The 23,136-nt window shown below is 40.3% G+C and overlaps 1 protein-coding gene across 2 annotated transcripts in view; it reads right to left on the reverse strand.

Moving 5' to 3' along the window:
* The window catches only part of sema4c (sema domain, immunoglobulin domain (Ig), transmembrane domain (TM) and short cytoplasmic domain, (semaphorin) 4C), a 139,845-nt gene that overhangs the window by 48,936 nt on the left and 67,773 nt on the right, over positions 1-23,136 (reverse strand). For both annotated transcript variants that reach the window (XM_078170899.1, XM_033620314.2), the window contains exons 4-5: positions 10,325-10,479; positions 3,463-3,525 (exon numbers count right to left, since the gene is read on the reverse strand). In XM_078170899.1, coding sequence (XP_078027025.1) covers positions 3,463-3,525; positions 10,325-10,479 — 218 coding nt within the window. The remainder of the gene's footprint in view (positions 1-3,462; positions 3,526-10,324; positions 10,480-23,136) is intronic.

The following is a 23,136-nucleotide window of genomic DNA, read 5'->3' on the forward strand; positions in this document are numbered from 1 at the left end:
TCTAACATGTTTTTATTTTAATAAGTGCTTTTTAAGAAGTACCAATGTGTCCTAATGGTCCTAATTGTGCATGCTATCAGAGGATAGAGGCACTCTGTCAGTCAGCTCAAGTCAGTCATTTTGAAGGAGATAAAGACAGATGAGCAAACACAGATTTCCTCATGTGCTCTGTCAACACCCAAACACTGCTCGTTACTAAAGTAAGATGTTGTTCAAAATCATAAATAGGCCTGCATTCCATCATTTCAGAATAAAATGCTTATGACTATCAAACTGAAGTGATCAATTCAAGGAAAACTCCACCTGCTGCTGTGAGCATCCGACGCTCAGTTGGAAAATCTACACAAAACGTTGTTTCCTTTGCTCCCAAACACAGACAGGAAGGTAGTAAATGTTTGCTCCTCCTGCCAGTCTCTCCAAAGCCAAATCAGGTGCTGTAACTGCCTGTAGTGTGTGGTGTTCATTGTTATATGTAAACACCATTCATTTTATATTATTGCCTGGGTCCAGACCTTTGAAACTCCACCGAGGCGGGAGTTGACTGATTCAGCTGGCACCGTGACATGAAACAGCGGTTTATTGGTTAAAATAAAAATGACCAATAAGCGCTGCCAATGAGTGCCAAGGGCAGGACTAACGCCGCTGTCAAGCTGTCGTCAAGCAGTGTGCTGTAACCAATGAGGAGTAATAAAAACAAGCAAGCAAGAGCTATAGACAAGATGGATCCTGCTATCGAGGCTGTTCTAAATTGACATGTCTTCTTTAAATCGCCCCACATCATAGTTTGTACAACTTTGCCCTGCTCCACTTAAAACCCAGGTACAAAACCCAAAACAGGTATGTTGGCATGGCTTCACATCAGTGTGGAAATAAATTGATGTTAGATTCAGGCGCATGCATTGGTCTTTAGTGATTGGTTTGGGAAAATCTAATCCCCCTCCCCCACGGGAATCTACCAGATCGGATGCAATGCCAGACTGAAGACATGTCATGTAACGAGTTGACAATGCTGTCTGTTATCAGGTTGTTTACATAAACTTCAAATTACATTCATTCAACCTTTATTTTGACAGTGGATCATACTGAGACCAGGGTCTCTACTTTTGTATTGACAGACAAAAAAACTTAAATTACTATGGGCTTATTTCAGTTATCTTACACTGGGTTCAAAATGACCCTGGTTGGTTTCATTGTACAAATATAAATGTAAACAAATAATGTTTACTTGAAATTGCTGAGACTAAATTATCTCAAATTCAAAGGATGGTAAATAAGCGTTTAGATACTTATGTAGATTGCGCTTGGGATAAAAGCTTCCATTTGCATTTAAGAAGAGCAAGGGCACTGAGGGACACATACGAAACAGAAGGTTTAGGTTTCCCATGCTGGAGAATTTGATACAAAAAATACAGTAGTTTATCATTTTTTTTAGTTCCCCATTGGTAGTCTTTGTATGTTAAACATGTTGGTAGGATGAGGGTCAGTGCTGCTGTGTCCTCTGTTGAGGTGAACTCTATTCCACCATGCAGACTCTTGGTATGCTCACACACACACCTCGGAGATTTAGTCTTAGTCTAATGCTTCAGTGTCACTTCTTTATATCCTTCTGCACCTGAAATACCTCAGTAACCTTGACACTAGATCACATTTTCTGATATCTTTTTATTAAAAATGTGTGAAATCAGTTGAACAGCCAGCAATTGAAAGGATCTTTTGTCTGTGCCATTTCCTTCTATTTTTTGGACGTACAAATGATTCACAGAAACGCTGAACACTGGCAGCCTCCAGGAACAATGTTTAATTGTTATTTGTTTTGTCTATGATGTCAGTCAAATTAAACACTGTTATAAAAGTGTTCTGTTGGGGACATCACTTAATAGTTGATGTAGTGATGTAACCGCATTATCTAAGTAACCTTTAAACTGAACAAAAAAAGTGACAGATTGTTTCCATTCAAAGGATATGTGTGTAATTAACAGTATAATATATGCAGTGTTTTACGGGTAGTGCCCTTTAATGTCTGCGCTGTGATGAACAATAAAGCTCTTTGAATGCAATTGGAAACAGATGCTCACACATGATGCTAAAGGAATGAATAATTCAGGGCATCCACTTGATGTTGCCGTTGCAGCAGCAAAACAATATCTGTATCTCACCGCTGTAATAAGAGCAATATGATTTTTTAAAATTCATTTTTACAGCTCCTGCAATCAGCTTGGATAATCAGGATGAGATGTGTCTGGCAGACGGGCCTGTTTCAGGCATTACACAGAAAGACTAATCATTAAGTATAATGACGGCCAGTGTAAACACCATATGGTTATTTTCGCATAGTAAGTGAATTCCTGTTGTATATATAACCACATGTAAGTATTCATGGCTCTTTTTGTCACTGGACTTTTTGGGACTGGTCTTTTGCTAGTATTTTTGACTAAATGTTCTGCACAACTATCCTGATCACAGGCCATCATACTTTATTTTTAGAGCCACATCCAAAACAGATAAATTATCAATTACACATTAAGTTTTAATAACTTTAAAAAACACTAGAGTATTCTTAGAGCTCCTGTTCTACTCATTCCCCAACATGTTTTTCTTTCTTCTTTTTTTCTTGGACTCAATTTTAGTTAAAGTAGTGTTGCTACTACTGCACTCCAGTGAACCATTTCCACTTCTGTTTAAAACCACATCAAAGGTTACTGTTGTGCAATGAGAGAAGTTCTAGCTCCATTTCCAAAAGCTCTGCGTGTTTCTATAAAATATTAAACTCCTTGCAAACGTGCATTATGCAGTTTAAGCAGTGAGTAGCTCTCACTGCGGCTAAAGTGCCACGCTGGGGCCGGTTCACTGGGCCTCGCTGTGTTCATAGATGCACCACAACTGATGGTAAGAACTGGAGGCTCATGAGCCCGGACAATGTGAGAGTTAATGATGAATTATACAGAGTTACTCTTCTGTTAGATATCATCATAAAATATTTGGAAAAAGTGGAACATCATGATGAGATTTAAAAAAAATCTGATTAAGGGAATGCTTCTCCGACTATGGTACATCATCATTATAAGAAGCAAAGGTATATATTAAAGAAATAGTTTCCCGCTGAGATTTAGATTTGATGATTGATACTTCTCTCATGTCTGTCTGTTAAATATTAAGCCTCAGCATCTGTCTTTATCACAGATTCTCTCTGGAGCAGGACTTTGCTCAAGACAAAACACTTCTTGAATCGAACCACCTCAAAAGTTGCTGATCCTAATGCTGTCTGGAAGATGCACTTCACTGTGTACTAATGTAATGACTGGAAGATTTCCAGTTTGAAACCCCAGCCTGACTTGACAAAATGTAATTGAGCAAAGTGAAGTGAGTAATGTTGCTCTCATGAGTCTCCATCTTAAAAAACTGCCCTTGAGCAAGGCAGGTAACCCTGATGACTCTGACACTGTCAGCTAAAATCCATGTTACCTGGTTGTTCTTCCCCTTGGCAACGCACTCTCTCTTCTTATCCTGCGGAGCCGGCCAGTCGATCTGGAGAAAAGAAAGAGACAGATGTGATGTGTAAGCAACACGTCTCCAGGAATGATGCTGTCTGCCCATGAGTAATACATTATGCAAGTATGTTATGTATCAATATATCACTTTCGTTCGTTGGCAAACACCATAAAAAATAATGCAGCTATAAATAGATGTGTAAATTACATCATTTCATTTCTTTATAATAGGGTGCACTCAGAGAAACATCATGGCAAAAATGCACTTTTGTTTAACTTATCCTATAGATTGCACTCTTAACCCCGAGCTGCTGTAACTATAGCAACAACCACAGACTCGCAGAGTTGATAAAATGTTATATTCAAGTATATTTTGGTACTGAAAAATGAACGCTTTGCACATAATGGGCCCTAATGGGAGCAGGCGCATACTTTTCGATCCACCAAACTGGTACAAAGTAGTTTCCGAAAGACCTGAGTACAAAGTTATGCTAGTTCACCTTGAACTAAAGATACAGTTAAGTTAGTTGAAACAGTCCACAGACTGAGCCGCCCAGGTGGTGCAAGGAAAAAAGCACTGCAGAGACTCAGGTTCAGTCCCTGGCAGCGGTGCTTTTGAGTCAGCCCGATCAAACACACTGTTAGTGGTAGGTAGGAAACTGTGAGGTCCTTAGTGCAGCAAAATCCCCTAATGATTATACCATTGTTTAAAGGATCAAAAACAGACTGGCAGGAAAGTGTACCATAATGCACCTGTAGAAAACACTACCCCTGTGACAAGATTTTCTCCCTCAAAAGGTACAATTCTGCTGTACAGAAATAGCGGAGAAAATAAAAGGAAATGTGGACATTCTTCCACACATTATATGTCCATACTTCCCTTATCCGATGACCTTTGCTATTCAGTGTTATTTACAGTAGCTGCTTTTCTTTAATGACTCTGTGACACATGGCTGAACTTTGCTCCGTGGACAGAGGTCCAAAATATGAACTGTTTACTAAGAGGTTTCCACACCATTAGAAATAATTATGCTGGTCATTACAGGCAGGGTGCTGCTGCAGGTTCAGTGTTAAACTCTGATTTACTTGACTGGTTTTAAACCAACAGCAATCAAACAATGGGTAATTGCCACGTACTGTACCAGTAGATCGACTACACTTTAAAAACTAGACTTAAAATACTGACTTTTATAGTGGCTTTTTAATACAACATTATTTCAGTGGCAGGTCACATGAAAATCACCTCACCTTACCACTGTTCACTGAATGTCCACATTTAATTCTCACTGTAGAGGTGATAGAGTTATAATGGTTAAGATTTAATAACTGCATTAATCACCGGGATCAGTGGCTGTGAAATATTACCTGCAGGATCTATGGTTTTGAACTAATGCACTCGAGTTTTTAAAGAAAGACAAGATAAAATGAAGCATGGCAACACCAGCAGTTTACTGTTACTTCTAATTTGTTCCCAGGGGAGACTCATTAGTCACAAGTCACTGTCTAATTTACTATCTAATACAAGAAACTCATTCTTCATTTGTTTCACACAGATCGAGTTCTTTTTTTTTTTTTTTTTTTTTTTTTTACAAACAATGTCAGGCAGAAGTAGAAGTCAGGCTGTTTTTCATTCAGTGTTAGTGCCTGCACCTACAAAAAGTAATGCACCATGATTTGTGTATAACCCATGTAATCGTGATCAAGTGATCGGTATATAACACATTACTGGGAAGACTGTGATCAAATGACCAATGGGCTGACAGAAGTAAAGAAGGAAGCAATATAAAGAGCAAAAGTTGGCACAAGGAGGCAGGCTAGGGTGGTAGATGGGTAAAACAGGCACATGACTTTCCTCAAGGAGCCCGGTGTTTGTGTCCCATGTGAAACCAAGTGATATTTGAGTTATTTTAAGACATGTCACTGCCATGTTTCTTTTCCTAAACCCAACCTATGTAACTTCACATTAAGTACGTTATATAAAGTATCTAACTTTACATTAAAAATATAATGCTAAGTGCATAACTTTATGTTGAATACATTACTTTAATTTCAGAACTTTACGCTAAGTATGTATTATGCTAACGCTAAACCTTGTGTTTTTTCTTAAACCTAACATACCTGACTCTACTTGCATAAACCTAACCTATGTAACTTTACTTTAAGTACATTACGTTAAGTATATTACGTTAGGTATGTGACTTTACATACGTAGGTAATGTGACAACGGCCAACAAAGTTTCTTTTCCTAAACCTAACCTACATGAATTTACTTGCCATACATACAAATCATTGCATGAGGATACGTTGTACATGTAATAATAGCTCTCAGTGTCGATACCTAATGGCCTACAAAGACAGATCTGCCAGAGGTAAAGAACACTGATGCATGTAATGCAATAATAGGCTCTCTTAAGAAAAATAATTGTAGAAAGCTCATAAGCATCTTACATAGTCTGTGAAAAGGTCTGAACTGCTGAAGGACCTCAGTGCTATTATGTAGTTTCAACATTTTGAAAAGGCATGTTCTATTCTCGTGTTTTATCTCATACAGTGTCAGAGCAAGTAATGCAGTCCACGTTTTGGCCATTATTGAATGAATGAAAGAAGAACAATGGTTTTCAAAGTGCTGGTTGAATTTGTAATATCTTGTACTGTACAGGATGTATAGAGCATGAACAGGTGGAGATGAACCATTTCAACAACGTGTGCAACACTTGATGAAGTGAGGTGAAACAGTGAGGTGAAACAGTGAGGTGAAACAGTGAGTTACTGTAGTCAAAATTGAATCAGTGGTGTATGAGTTACCACACGGGATGACTGAGGCAAATTAATAGATGAAATAATGGAAAACAATCATCATGGGAGAGAACACAGCTTAATAATGTAGGAGGAAGCACGTTAGACACGGATGGGAGCCGTGTGTCTAAAATATTCTGGGGAAAAAAAATCCTTAAAAAATATTCTGAGAAGAAAGACTGGCATAAAAGTAATGAAGAAAGACAGCAAGGAAGACAGCAGCAAAGACATAATACAGTCAGAGTTAAAGGAAGACAGGGGGAGGAGGGGTGAGAGAGTGATGGGCAGATGGTGACAGGGGGATGGTCTATTCCCTCGTCCTCACACTGTCATTTTTCTGTGTTGGCTGCTTCCCTCTACATCGCACACTGGGGGCTGACAACAGGTGGTCTTATCATTACTGTAAGACTCATATAACCCTCACTCAAACAGCCCGAGCCTGTGCTGCGTGTGACAGTGTGTGTGTCCGTATGCGTGTGTGCATCTAATAACTGCTCATTACGGCACTAAATCAGATAACAATTCCCAAACCGCCGCAGGCTGCTCACTACACCTTCATTGGGCTGCTGTAATTGTATTGATTGCAATATGGACCAATTATTGAGGGAGCAAAGCAAAACCAGATTGAGTCTCTGAGGCTTTAAGCCTCCCTCTGTGTGCATAAGTGTGTGTGTGTATCAGGTCAAGTCAAGGGTATTTATGGAGCACTTTAACCAAACAGGTTTGCCCCAGAGTGCTCTACGGAAAAACAAGATACCCAAATTAAAACAAGGACAATAAAAAAAATGATTGAATAAGTGCATCATAAACTCTAAGAAACAGAGCCAAAACCTGTGAAAGTGTATGCGCAAGTGTGTGTGCCTGTGTACTCCCACAGATTCACAGTGGATATGTTTGTGCTGACAGAAGTGAAACATTGAAGCCAATAGCCATGCACATTACCATCTTAATATTTGGCAGCTTGCTCATACTATTACTGTTGAAGGCTTTTAGCAACAGATAACATAAATAACTTCCAAATAAAGTAATAACTTGTCAGAAAACATCTGAACTGAGTCCAAAATATATAAAACTTGATCACGTAAAAATCCCTTTCCTGATCAATCAATCATCAATCAATCAAATCAATCATAAATAAAGTTTGATTGATTGATTTCCTGATAAACAATTAATCATGATATCATGAGACCTTGTTTTTATCGTAATTTGCAAAAAGACGAGATGGGCATTAAGTTTTAGTGGTCGGCTATCGGACATTCAAAATGCACAATGATTTCTCTTCTAGTCTGTCGATCAAAATGTAAGGAATGTCATTGATTGAGGGATGTGTGCAGATTCCCAGAATTCTTGCCATACAGGTGATGATGTTCCAAACTAGGCTTGGGAGGTATCACGGTATTATAGTGTACCAGATATGACTTTCAAAATTAAGTCATATCTTTCTATTAAACTCATGCGGAGAGCTACCCTGGAAATCCAGAGTTCTCGCTAGAGCACAATTTGAATTTGCTCAGCGAGTCACTCTGGCAAACAGTAATGGTGCTCATTACCCATGCCCTTGGAGCTGAGCTGCACCAATCACATCAGTGTATCTGATATAGACGGGCCACAGGCGAGCTAAACAGATGACGACAGTGCTGCGACGACGAAGTCCGGAATCAGTCAGTAAACATTGCAAGATGGCTACGGATGAAGACCAGTTGTTTGAAACGGCTTTGGCCGCTACAGTGAATGAGTTAGACTTGGCTTTTTCTCTAAAAGAGGAACAGAAGACGGCGCTCAAATCTTTCCTTTGCAAGAAGGATGTTTTTGCTGTTTTGCCGACCGGATCTGACAAGAGTCTAATCTACCAGTTAGCTCCACTGCAGCGCTCTGGATACGTCACCCCGTGTATTGTTCTGATTGGTCGTAGTGTTATCCAGTTGCGTGCAGTGATATTTTCAAATGCATGCTTGGTGCCGCCTCTCGAGTTGGGCCATTTGCATTACTCATAGCCAGACCCTAAATCTTTCTAGATTTGGGTCTGGATTTCCAGGCTAGCGGAGAACCTGCATTGAGCAGGTATTGAATGTAGTGGACATCCAAGACCACTAGAGGTCAGTCTCTAGTGGTGGAACCATGGATATATTAAGAGACCTGGATACAGTGCTGGTGGTGGGACCTCATTCATTTCTCTGAAGGCTGCTCAGTGGCGCATGACATTACCTATAGTATAGGTGCTGCTTCTGGATCATCGGGCCCATACAGCAGGCACACTAGAGTCTTTCTGATGGGCTGACTACTTACAGTTTAGGACTTCACTAATTTGAATTGGGATAAAACTATTTAATATTGTGGCTCTTTTAGACTTTCCAAATGTTATTGCAGCGAATGGCTCCAATCCTGATACTGAAACAAGTCATTTCGCAGGGGTTGCAATGCTCAAAAAAATTCAACCACTGATTTGCAGACGTATATTTCCCAGTTTAAGCCTACGGGAAAAGTCTTTCTGGGCCCAGTGGCATCATGTGAAGGGCTTGAGAGTTGTAATGCTACTGTTTGGCCGCTAAGAAAATTGACTTCAAAACCTGGCACACCTCCTGGGGGCCTGGGTAGAACAGGCAGCTAAGCTGGCCAACATGGCGACAGCAAGTGGTGGGGATAACGTTACAGGATTGTATACAACCAGTGAGCAACAACAGAGAGATACTGCAGAAAACACAGCATATTTTCACATCTAGGTAGGTTGAAGGTGCACCACCTTGCTATCTATGCCACGGTAATTTCACTAACTGTAACATTAAGTCTTGATGTTAACTAAGCATGTAAAGTTGACTTAATTGTAATGACTTTTTATTGACTAAAACAGGACTAAAACATTCTGGGTTGTCGTTGACCAAAACTGCACTAAAACATTGCATTGTTGTATAAACTCACCTATCAGAAGCAAAAAGCATTTTAGATGGCAAGCTACCATTAACAAAGTTGGCTAGCCACTCACTCTTTCTTCATTTAGGACAGCATTAAATTAGTTGTTACACTCTACTTTCATTTAACAAACAGTATTATTCATTCGCATATTCAGTTTTTGACTTGCATGACAGTGTTTGACTGTATTTTGTCACTTTCAGGGCTCCATGTCATTCGTTTTCTATGGTTAAAAGAAATGCTTGAACTTTGGTTTATGGTGTTTGGTTTAACCTTCGAATTTTGTTTTATTTTATCTTTAGAAAGCTCAAAAGCAAAAATCAAGGTTGTTTTCTACTTTGGAAAAGCTGACATGGGGCTTCTTAGCTAACAACAGCAGTTAATAGATTTCATCATATTTTTGACCATTAAAGCAGGACACTTTGACACATTTAAGAAGGCTTTAAATTGCTTGACAGTTCATATATTATTAGCTTCTACAAGGCCTGAAGATTTAATAAAAGAAGTACGGGCCAGACCAATAAAAGACCCAACAACTGGTATGACTCAGTTGACTTTATTATGGTACTATTACAGTTCTTTGATTGTCCGCCAATTTTTTTTTGTGTCTGTGCTCTCAAATGTCCTTGAATCCAACAACGAGGCAAAAAAGAATAAAATAAGGTCAGGCTGTAAGTTAATAGGCAGCAAAGAAGTGCTGCAGAAGCAGAGATTTGCTGTGTTTTCTTCCTTTTCTGCATATTCAAGCCGAACCTTTTCCATAATTATATCACAGTTAATATCATAATTGAATTTTGTGTATTTAAATTAGGTATTTGAAATGTGTGTTTATCTCTGTAGTGCTCAGTAACCAGGCTGTGTGGAGGAGACGATGCTTTTTGTTCCTGAACTGCCCATCATGTAACTCTGTGATATTAAATCTTATGTGTTATCATTTAATTTCTCACAATTTGACAAAAGCCTTTCAGAAAGTGTGGGCGTTTGCAGTGACAGTTAATCAGGCAGTGTTGTGGGTACAATTGTTTTTCTTGAAATACTTCCCATCATTCCAATATTGAACTTTTGTAACAAATGTAATCCCCTTAAACAGTGGAAAACAGATCCTTTTAAGTGTTTATGTGTGTGTTTGTTACCTGAGGCCGTAGTTGTCTGCTAATGTCGTTGGGGTCCAGGGCGAACAACACCTCCCGTGCTCCAACGTACAAAACCCTCTCATGGTCGGACAGAGTCAGCATGCTGTAGTTGAATACTCCCTGAATGCTGAACCTCGCCATGCTGTCCAACACATCTGGATGAAGACACACAGAGGCATCATTACATTACTGATAATACATAGCTACAAAATATCTCATCTTTCTTTTCAACTGGTCTACTGACAGATGACAGAATAAAACCTGAGAAGAACATTTCACACATTTCTTGTTGAAACTGGTTGATATCTCAGTTTATTCACACCATTAAGCCTCGCCCACTCCACCACCTATAGCTTCATTTCATCCATTCTGCTCGTACGGTACACGGTGCATCTCACCCACATCTTTGCTTTTCCGTGTCTTGCACACAGCTTTCAGATTCACAACCTCTGAGAGCTCCTGCACATTTGAACCCTGAGGCCAGATCTTTTCATAAAATTCCACTACATTAGTCTCCATCTATCTGCCGAGATTTCTACAATCTTTTGCCTGCTTTCTCCCTACATTGTGAAAGATGTCGCTCACAGTGACAAATGCACATAAAATTGAAATACTGTGAGTTACCTTCAGCTCTGCTGAAAGTTTCAACAGCTTTTAGCTTTTTGTTTTGGTTTTATAGCCCACAACTTACACTACCTGCCCTGGTTTTATGTTCCCAGGGTCCTGTGTTCCACAGCTCGATATAACATACAATGGGAACCTGTGGAAAATGTCTCCCAGCTCTGTATTGGCTTAATGACATGGTTTAGGTTCGAGGACTTAAATCACTCTGAGAGTTATAAAATTGTACCGACACAGATCTTTGTCTAAATATAGTTCCTCTTTCTGTTAGGAGAACAGGTCCGAAATTAATTACCACCCAAGAAATTAAACTACTATAAAAGGAATGAATTAACTGGAAAAAATAACAACTAACTAATTAAGTTATGAAAAAAGACGTCTCTTGCCAAGTTTAATTCCTATTTGTGAACAGGTTAAGGTAAAAAAAAAAAGCAGGCCAAAGATCAAGATAAGGTGAGATATCAACTGGCTATTCCCACCTACAAACAGGTTAGGGTTAGGAAATAAGACCTGGAAAGGGAGTTCAAAACCTCAACATTTAATCTGACTTGTGAATTTAAATCTTACATTTCAATTTATTTATGGCTCTTCGTCTGATATGTGTAATGTATTGATAAGCAGATTAAACCAAAGCTATTTTCAAGACAGAGAGAGACAAAGTTGCATGAATGCAATAGGGGGGTTGATGTGTGTTAACAGATTATTGAACTGGGGAAAATAGGACCCTAGGAACATAGGACCACAAGATCTTGGAAACACAGATACGTTTCTGCTAGCTATAGATAGCTTTTAACAGCCAGATATTTCCCTCAGGAGCTGGTGGAGAACGAAAAGGAGCTAAAAGGAGATTGAATAGTAGACTCGCATTTGCCAGTGGCCAGCAACATGACTCAAAATTTCTCAGTGTTTGCTTGTGTAAACATGATGTTTACAGCTTGTTGTACTGCTCCCAAGTGGCCAAGTGCCCTCTCATTCCATTTAAATGGCTATAGATTCAATTTGAACCCATTCACAGTGAAAGTAACAAAAAATCAACACTACATAAACACAGCTGAAGTTATGGAAAAAAACAAAACATTTTAGTTCTCATGGGTTTAACTCATTAGGTCCTAATGAGTTTGCTGAGACTACCCACAGTATCTATCTCCAGGATCTGTTGTAAATGATTCCTGCAGGATGAAACATTGCGTAGAAAGATTCCCAAGCTCTGTATTTACTTTAAGAACCTGAAGCAGAAGCCAATCTCCAGGACAAGTCTGAGATCTGCATGTCAGAAGTGAGATAAGGTGGTCGTCTATTTAGAAAAGTTGTACAAATAAACAAGAAGCAGTGATGCACTGGCCTTTCCAAGTGTTGTTTTGATGAGTGTAGTGACGTGCACCATTACAGCTCCCATGTCATGAATATAACAACAGACTGAAGGCAGCATCTTTAAAGTAGAACATGATGAATACAGATGATACCATAATCTAGCTCTGATATAAATGACTGCAAGTCTGAATCCAAATCTTCTTATCTACAAAAGAAACTAACCTTCAGCAGCTTAAATCAGCCAGTGCTTTAATGTGACTTTTGAAAGTGAGTTTGTTATTGAGCCAGATGCCAGGAGGTTTGTATTCATACACTTGTTCAATAAAAATTCCATTAAGACTGGTAATTTTCAAATTGAGAAAATCGGCTAATCTTGTTTTGGTAAACTGTGTTTTGCCTCAATTGGACACAGCGTTTAGACAAAAGATTGTTAAAGGACTCCTACACGCAGCACTGCAGCGTTAAGAGGAGAGCAGTTTGATCTAAGCTATACAGAGCACCTATACACAACAATACAGGGATTTAGAGTTGGACTTTATTGCAAATGGAAAATGAGATCCGACGTGAATAGAATGCAGAACATAAGAATACTTATAAATGCAGACTGATAATGGGTGTAAATCTGCAGGTGTGATTAGTTGATTATCTGTGCTGCACATCCTGATGAAGATCAGTTTAATAAAAGCTTAAATGAAGCCTTTTACTCTGATTAGTCTATTACTCACAGCATTAATGGAATATTAGCATCCCAATAAACCCACTTATTGACCCTTTGACATCAAATAGATAAATCAATGTGATTTATCTTTGGACTGCCTAATTTGTTTAGTGGATGCTTATATTTTTGGGTTGTTTCTCATTTCAAACAATCTCAAAAGAATATGAGAAAATCACAAAATGTTCTCTCCACGGTCCCATCTGCAGGGTTTGGTGAAAAACCAGAGCTGACTTTTTTAAAGATGCACCCACTGTTTTGCTGTTCACTCCCACTCACACATACATAAAGACACCCAAATACACACACACCGTTCAAATCCCCTGACTAGCATACAGACAAACTAGTGGTGCAGAGCAGATGAGAAAGCAAGACAGAGACGGGAGGAACGAGAGAAAGAATGGTGTTTAGTTTTCATTATCCACACTCTTGTTGCTTGTAGTGTCACCTTGTTCTCCGTCTCCTCCTCTCTCTCGCTTTATCTGGGCTGATAGAATGTGTGCAGAACGCAAAGAGACGACAGCCCGCGCTGCACGTAATGCGATCTCATAAATTGAATAAGAATATTCCTTTTTTTGTTTTCTACAGCATGAATATTTTCACTTCTTTTGCCCGTTTCCCCCCGACTGAAAATAGCAGCTGAAATCCAGGGAGGGAACGGCAGGAACTGGTGTGATTTATGGTGTGACTAACTGCTCATGTGACGCTGTGGCCTACTTGGGACTAAACAGACTTATATACACGGAGCAGGCTGTACTGGATGAAGGAGAAGTGTGTGTGTGTGTGTGCGTGTGTGTGTATGTGAGACAAAAGAAAGGATAGGTTTAAAAAAACTGAGGCTTGTTACTGAAAGCCCGATACCAAATTACAGCTATTCAACCTCAAGCCTGTTGTTGGATTTTGTTTAATTTGCTTCAAATACAGGGTAATCCCTTTCTATACCTGCTGCACAGGATGTGAGGCTTTTTATTTTATTTTAAACCATTGCTTTCAACTGAGTGCAAAACATCAATGAACTGACCATTTTAGAACAAGGGAGGTGCAGAAGCAAGACAAACAAGAATCTCGGACTACATTACTTAACTCTGATTGGCTTCCCTGGCATTCTGATCCTAACTCTAACTTATCTCACTTCTTTTGCCTAAACCTAACCAACCCAGCCAACAAAGGCAACGAATACTAGCCAATCAGAGGGAGAGTAAGGCGGGTTATGCCTTCACTATCCTAGCAAACGCAACTTCACCTGGGCACCAGATGGGTAGCATGACAATTTTTTATGTGGTTTTCCAAGTCTGTTTCCCCCTGTCTTTTATCTTAGAATAATCATTTAATTCATTGCAAAGCTGCAAAATTGGAGTATAAAAAAAGGAGCTTTTATTTCACATTAAACATATAGCAAGTTGAGCCTGACTGCACAACTTGTCAGCTATGACAAATAGCAGTCTGCTTTACCACTGCGCATCTGTCATATGGATCCAAAGTGTGTCTTTCTAGACCCTAAAAAATGTTTTTTTACATCAACAAAGTGTTCAAGAAGCTCCCCTTGGAGAACTGGGCCAGTGGACTCCACGTAATTTGAGTTTTAGACCCTGACTTTTGCAACGAGGACAAAATCTGACATTATACACAGTGCTGGGGAAGCTATTTTGAAAACACAGCTTTGCAAGCTACTAATGACTTCACAGTGGAAGGAGCTGAACTAGAGCAAAACTATCACCAGGCACAAATCTGGCTTGGTTAACTAAGGCTGCTTAGAAAGAGTGGTTTAAAACTACTTTGTAAAATATGATCAAATTGATAAAGAACATGCCATATTAAACTATAACAAAATATAACACAAAAAACTCTCAAGCCAGCAAAAAATGCCACTTAACTGCAGTTATTGCAAAAAATGGCCACTTATTCATGTTGTCATACATAAACCAAAACAATATAATTCCCTACTATTCAAGGAAAGCTGCTTTGACTATTTTCATTTGTAAAGATACCAAACGTTGCACGTTTTATCTGTTGACTACAGGACTGTTCTATAAAAGTCCACAACCACGATAAAACCCTCCACTCAAACCCTGCTGCTAACCAGCTTACATGTGTGTGTCTGTGTGTTAACACACAGTAAACATTAAAGCAAACACAGCCAGTCAGATCTGGTTAAGTTATGGTTAAAAAAACCTGATAGGCGACATGCTGTGAGACGTACAGGAGGATGGAAGGAGAGAGATAGAGGAGAGGAGGGAATACGTAACCAAAGGAGGGAAGGGGATAAGTACCGAAGTCAGCTTATTATGTGAAGAGCAGCGGTGTATAAACATTGGAGGGTATGTACGGATGAGGGAGCTTGATGAGAGTGAGTGAAGAGAGAGTGAGAGAGAGTGGGAGAGAGAGAGAGAGAGAGAGAGAGAGAGAGGCGGCATCCTCAGGGGAGAAGTGAGCACATCTGCTGTGTTCCACACAGCCAGGCAAGAAAACTCCAGAGCTGACACACTTTTACTTACACACAAACACACACACACACACACACACACACACACACACACGCAAGCTCACACTTGTGTTGAGGTACGTGGCTACACACACAAATCAGTGCACGTCTGAACACATGAACACACACTGAATACACAAAGTTTATAGCTAAGCTAAAACACACATTGCATTTGCGCGCGCACACACACACACACACACACACACACACACACACACGCACGCTCACAGAGTCCTGAATAGTTCTCCAGGGTACCTGCTCAGTGACTTGAACATCTCTCCACCAACAGAGGGAAAGTTTTGCTCCGAGTGGCTTGTTTGAAGTGATCAGCGGCTCTGTCATTAAGAGGCGATACGGGCAGAAGCACTTACCATCTGCCACCACACCGTGGCAGCCCTGAGGCTACCTGCTGCGTGTGTGTGTCTGTGTGTATGTGTTGAAACCTGAGTGAGTGTGGGTTTCTCTGTAGCAGACACAAGACTGTCCCCACCTGTGGTTCATCACTATTTATGTGCAAGTAAACAAGTGTGTATGAAACACAGTGTGTGAGTTCAGATGTATGTAAACACCATCTGCAGGTTTTAGAGAAATCTGACGTGTTCGGTGTTTTTACAGCTTTGGAAAATTGAACGTCAGGAAAGCTAAAGTGCCAAAGAAAAGGAGCAATCCTGTACTCTAATAATGACTGAGCCGAAAAGGCAAAACCCCAGCAACAATAAGAACTGCAAAGCATAAAGGCAGCATGTTATACTTCTAACCTTGCACTGAATATACAGTAATTGCAGCACAGTTACCTTCTACTGTAAAAGAATCAGCTCTGTATTTACAGTGTGTGAGACATTTAAAAGCTGTTTAGACCTTACAACTGTTTTGAGAACTCTCCATCATTTTAAGGGCTGGTGAGTGTGTGTGAAGGTGGTTTGGGTTAAATTACGGGCTGTAACAGTTTGTGTATTTGTGTCGAACCATCACGGCATGGGGGCCATGGTTCGGTGCATGCAGCCACATATAGAACACACGGTATGTAAGTTGTTGCACATAATGTGGAACTTAAGTTCACAAGCGTGGGTTCTGCCCGGATACATTTAGCTGTACCCAATTAGCAACATGTACAGAGGTTGGCACAACAAGCAGTAGAAGTGCCATGAGAGTCAGTCACACTATGGGTCAATGCAAGTCAGTCACACTATGGGTCAATGCAAACAACGGTTGAGTTGGAGTTGAAGGATGTGAATGGAAACACATCCAACATGACGCATATTCGACGGCCTTTAGACACAAAAGAATAGGATAAAAGACTGATTGACGTGAATGGCATTTACATTGGCATATAGCTAAGGTGGAACTAATTGTAACACTCCTCTTAATGCACAAGTTTTATTTTCAACTTCCAATTATTTCGTGTTTTAATTTCATAGCATAAGAGATTCTTTTCAGTTTTATAGCCTGTTGTGACCTGCTGTCTATAGGGAGTGTTTGCTCAGTGTTGGTCCTGTGTAATATGGAAGTGTTTGAAATGATCTCCATTTTTTATAATGAAAAAAGTTCACCAAAGTTGCCGGTGGGCAAAATGCTCTCAGTGCCCAGTAAGAGGATTTAGTCTGTCTTTGACACTGCACTACTGTCTATTCTAAAAAAAAAGAAGAAGAAGAAACATATTCTTATGCGTTTGTTATTTTCCTGCTGTACCGAACTGGCACTAAACTGTAACTCCTAAACCGAGGTATAAACCGAACAATGACTTCTGTGAACCGTGACCCCCCCATAGTTAAATTACAAGGCCTTTGATGCTTGCAAACAACAATTTTTAGAGAGCAGAAGAGCAAAAGAAAAGAGAGAATACAAATATAAGATTGTGAATAAGAAATAGAGTGCAGAGACGAGGGGAGACGTAATGAGTCCAACAGATGAGCAGCAATACAAACAAAAGGGCAAATAGAGAGCCAGAATAAAAAGGGAGAACATAAAAGATAGACAGCTCAGAGGGCCTGCCCGAGGTCAGTACCACTGGAAACAGACATGATCAGAGATCACTACAATACAAGACCTCTTCACCGGCTGTGTGTGTGTGTGTTTGTCTTTAGACGGGTGTGAGACTGTGATAAAAGAAGGTTCTAAAACGAGACAAAGAGAACAGCCATTTGGATTTGTGTGTGAGTGGGTGGATTATATATTGTGGATAACAATACCTAGCCTACATTTAAATAAAGAGATCTTGGGGAGAAGAAAGTAGAATGCAGACATGAAAAATGAGGTTTGAAACATGCTTGAGAAAGGTAAACCACCCCAGAGAACCTGTAACTCCCATTTGTTTTGTTTCAAAGATCAGGGTTGAAAGAGGTACTGTGATCCTCCACCAGCAGCCAGTTAGCATAGCTTAGCAAAAAGACAGGAAGCAGGGGGAAACAGCTAGCCATGCTCTGTCCATAGGTAAAAAAACCTACCAACACCTCTAAAGCTCACTCAGAACCGTGTTATATCTCATTTGCTTAATCTGTACAAAAACCAGAGTCTAGAAACAACAGGTTGCGTTATAGTTAAGCTAACCAACTGCTGGCTGTAGCTTCATATCTAATGTACAGACATAAGGGTGGTATCAATCTGGTCAACTAAATCTTGGTGACAAAAAGATTAGCCAACACATATTTCACCAAAATGTCAAACTATTGCTTTAAATAAAACAGCAATACCACTGTGTAAAAATGTCTAACATTTACAAGTTTGATGAAGTGAAAGTGGTCAATAAAAGTAGGCTATTAACAGCAACATATACATTAAGTAATTAAAGTAAAAGTGATCAGAATGCAGACTTTTGCGCTGTATCTTATATCACTGAATAGGTAAGATAATTGATGCAAAGATGATGTTGTGTAGCCAGCTTGTTTAGGCATTCATTATAACACAAACTGGCGGTGGTGGTGGGGGGGGGGGCGGCACACATTCCCCCCAATATTTAAATCTGCTTAATTATAATCATATATTAATTTTTATGTTGACAGCAATAGCTTTACATTTATTGCATATCCTATAGTAAACTGTATAGCTGTGCTTGCTTATGATAAACTACTAGTCCATACCCACTGGTAGCTTTGTCACCTTCTACCTATGCCAGTCCTCAATGCCTATGTGCAGTTTCTCATAGATTGACCACTTCAGACAGTGAGTAGAAAAATGTGGGACACACAGAATGACTGACTGACAGAATGACACAGTGACAGTTTCCGTGATTATGTACAGCATACCATACCATGACTTAGTCATACCAAAAATTAGAAAAAAACAACAACATTCGGCCACAGGGGGAGCCACAGCGATCGGTCGCATTTTACAAACCTTCCACTCTATACACTAAACAGCCATTTTTAAGCATTTTTTTGTTGCCTACCAAGTTTAGTAAAAATCGATATGGCGGTTAGGCCTAGATAAGAAATTAGCTCTCTAGCGCCCCCATTTAGTTTGATGGGGTCAATAATGGAGGGGTCCCCTCAGATTATGTGTGGTCATATGCCTACAAAGTTGCGTGGTGATTGGTGAAACCCTTGAGATGTTATACACCTTTATGTGATGAGCCACGCCCTCCACAATATTCATTGCCTTATAGAAGCTCAGTTTTAGTAAGTTTTCCAACTTTTGCCAAGAGGGAACTTTAGATATTGGTCCCTAGATTATGTTCACCCAGTTTCATGCAGATCGGTCAAACTTCCTAAGAAGAGATCGATTTGAAGTGTTTTGCAAAAAAATTCAAAATGGTGGAAAATCTGTATAACTGGAAGTTCTCGATTCTTGAGGCAAATTTGTTCCTCATGAGGAGAGGCATCTCTGTGCAAAGTTTCATGTCTCTACGACATACGGGGCATGAGATGTGCCCATTCAAAGTTTGCAGTTTCAATCGGTTGCTATAGCGGCCCATCACCCCCCCCCCCCCCCCCCCACATTTGGCCAACTGATGTAATATTGCTTCATTCACATCCTCCCATGACCCTCTGCCACTGTGCCAAATTTCACATGGATTGACCAAGTCAGTGACAAGAAAAACGTGGAACAGACACACACAGACAGACCCACACACCCACAGACAGAGTTTTTGTCATTATATAGTAAGATATAACGCCTTTAAATTTATATTTATATCATATAACGCCCTCTTCAGGTTTGGTCTCCCCAATGTTGATTCCATGGCAATAGTACTGCAGCTTTTTAGTGTTGTAGCTAGTTGAGGCAAAGCCAACTCCTTCATTGTTGGATAGTTTATTCAAACAGCGCCATGATGTATAATGTCTTTAAACTCGCAATATTTATGTTAAATCTTAATCTTGTAAAAAAAAAAAAAAAAGTAATAATGGCTGTCAAGGCAATATTTCCATCTGAAATGCAGATGTGTTGAAGTATGAAGTAGCATAAAATTCAGCTGATTGCGAGGTTATAAAATTGTGAAATAACCTTTTACTGGGTTCATGACAGGAACGTCTGAGTGGGTAGCTTCTGCCTGAGCATCCTTGGGTGCATACCAAGAGAGAATTGTCAAAGGGTCCCAGTATACAACTGCAGAATAGGTTGACAATTGCGCAACTGTAGACAAAACTTTATCAAGAGGGTGATACAATATAGCAATACACAACACAACCACAGTCTTTATGAAAAGCATAATACGAACTGGTTCAATTCTTACAGTGAGAGGTCGTGCATAGTTAAACAGCTAACTCTTGTGTATTGAATGTGTTTATCTGCTCGGAATGCTGCAACAAGGACGAAACACATTCACTTTGATGGATTAGCTATCAAAACCTTTCAAGGCTATGCCATATGATTTCATAGTGTACTAAAACTGCACTGAAACCTCAGGCTGCATAAAGGCAAGAAACCAAGCTGTGATAGTATGGGATTCTTTGGGAAGCGGACAACAACTTCTGTTTGACACTGACTGATGGAAGTCCATCAGTCACCATCAGGGTACCTATAATGTATTATGTGCTTGTGTCTGTGCTTCAATGTGCTCACTTCCACGTAGGGTATCTCAGGGTCATCTCACAGACTCACCATCGAGCCCAGCCCAAATCAAACCAAGCTAAACCAAGCCAGACCAAACACAACTCCCATGTGAGGCTGAGGAGGAGGAGGAGGAGGAGGAAGACGAGGGGGAGCGCCTGTTGCTTCACGGCCGGCTGGAAAGGTCTCGATCCGGGCCTTGCCTCTGTAATCTTCCTCCATCAGCCTTCCAGCGGAGCTCCAGCCTTCCTCTCCCTGCCTGCTATAAATACACCCAGCCTCTGCTTATAGCTTCTAACCGCCGAGCCACTCACACACCAAACTATGATTAAAGGCCTATTTTGGGGAGAGCTTTGAAGCAGCAACAAACACCAAGTGAGAGGCAGAGACAGACAGACAGAAGGGGGGAGAGACGTTGCACAGCGCCCACACAAATATGCAGATGTACCCGGGCGTGCGCGCAGAGCGCCGTCAGACCCTCATCTGAGCAGGTACCCTCTTTGAAGCAAAAAAACAACACCGCGCACACAAAGGCACACACACTCCCACGTGGATGCACAAGCTTTGTCTGCTGAACAGAAGACAAGTTCACAGGAGAGTCAGGTGTACGACAGAATGAGAGCATGGATATAGAGTGAGACAAGAAAGGGAAAGATATACATGCCTTTACTAGCTAGATCTGCAAAATACCTTTTGTTGACTGTGGAAGGAACTGAGGTTAGTATAGATTATGTGCTATTGTAAACAAGTAAGAATAACTAAGATTTATAGGATTATTCAACACAAGGAAATTCATGCACTTAGCTCGCTTGTGACTGAATCAATATGCCATAAAGAATAATAGCAAGTACACTGATGAAAGTCCTGTTTTTAAGCTGCATAATTACCCATCTCTGCACGGCTTAAATGTGTAAGCTCTTGTTTGTCAGTTATGGAGCGTTTGTATTTCCCGCACAGCTTCACCATTACGGTTTTTCACAAACAGTCATGGCAATAGAGCGATCCAATTCAGCCGAATGGGGAGAGTGAGATGAAGGGACGGGAGAGTGGGAGGAGAGGAAGTGGTAAAAGTGGATTAACACAACAACGGAACAAGTGAGCCCAGTGGGGGGATGGTTTTCGGGGGGTGAAGTTGGAGGATGAAAGCAGGAGGGGTGGGGGGATGAAACAGCCTGGCTCAGTGGGGGGTCGCCATTGCCATCCACAACAAGCAGAACAAATCAAGAGCTGGTTGATGCCACAAGTGAGGCTTTTTTCCATTCCAGCGTCATGGTTCAGCATGTATGACTGGTGCAGCAGCGGGCACCAGCTGGGGAGAGTTAGGCCTTTTTGTACTGTGTTGTGGTGATGACATACACACACACAAAAGGAGATAGAGGGGAGCCTGTGGTGCTCTACTATAGTTCGGGAATTTGACTCACTCAACGATTTATGAGGCAAAAATGACAAGTATTTGGTGATTCAGAACAATGGGGGGATTCTTGTTCAAAGCAAAAAGCATTATGAGGACAGAGCACTACAGTGAAACACATCATAATAATGATAAAATGTACTGGAGATACTTGTATGGCAGTCTGACAATAAGAATCAACTTAGGCTTCCACACAAGCCTGTACTCCCAGTGTGGTAGGGCTACAACTAACAATTATTTAATTTTTTTTTTCTACACACATTGTCTTGCTCAAGGAAATGTTAAATGTTACATGTTAAAATGTAGACAGGGGTAGTTTGGGATTGAACCACAAGCTTGCGATTAAAGACAAACCCTGGTGTAACCAACTGAGCAACAGCCTCAAGCACTACGTTAAATCTCTGTCAGGCTGATTACTGTTACTCATTACTCAGTACCACTACTTTTGAATGAACACAGGTGCTCACAGTGAAGCTGCTGTGAGTGCTGGGCAAAATAGACCCATTTCCCGCTCAAATAATCTGTGAAAGAGGAAAAGGTGTGCAGCTATATGGAGCATAACACGTGGTCCAATTCAGTCAGAGAGCTGCTGGTAGGAGCCTCGATTTCTGATTATGTCTCCGAATTCTTCTGTCCATAAATGATCTATGCAGGAGTATTGGGGTATATTTTTGATTGTTTGGTCACTGCACGAACATGATGCCTTAATCTTACCTCCAGGCCGTTGCTTCAAACCTGGCACTGTTTTTCTAAAAAGTTCAGTTCAAGAAGTAAATGAATTGATCAAATTATTTAGTCCATCAAATGCCAGAAAATAGTTAAAAATGGCCATCACAAACTCTTCAAATGTTTTTTTTTTCCAACCAACAGTTGAAAATCCAAATATATTCAATTTATAATGAAATACTGCTGAGAAAATCAGCAAATCCTCACGGTTGAGATGCACAAACCAGAAATTGTTTGGCAATTTTTGCTTGTTTAATAACTTAAAAACAATTACTTGACAAAAAAAATTGCTGCTGGTTATTTTCCTTTTCATCTTCTGTAGTACTACTTTATGCAATAAATATGTAATAAATGTAAGTTTGGCATTTTGGCTGTCACTATCATGGATTTTGGGAGCCAGAAGTGACCCGAGGAGATCATATTTGAACGAGAGGGTGGAGGTGTGGAGGAGCGAGGGGTGGAGCTGACTGACAGTTTGACGGGATGCCTGCAGAGGGCCTTTCAGTCAAGGTGGTTAGCCCTCAATGATGCATTACTTTAAGTCTTAATACAATTTAAAC

The sequence above is a fragment of the Epinephelus lanceolatus genome, chromosome 9 (assembly GCF_041903045.1).
Source record: "Epinephelus lanceolatus isolate andai-2023 chromosome 9, ASM4190304v1, whole genome shotgun sequence".
In the NCBI taxonomy this organism is placed as follows: domain Eukaryota; kingdom Metazoa; phylum Chordata; class Actinopteri; order Perciformes; family Serranidae; genus Epinephelus; species Epinephelus lanceolatus.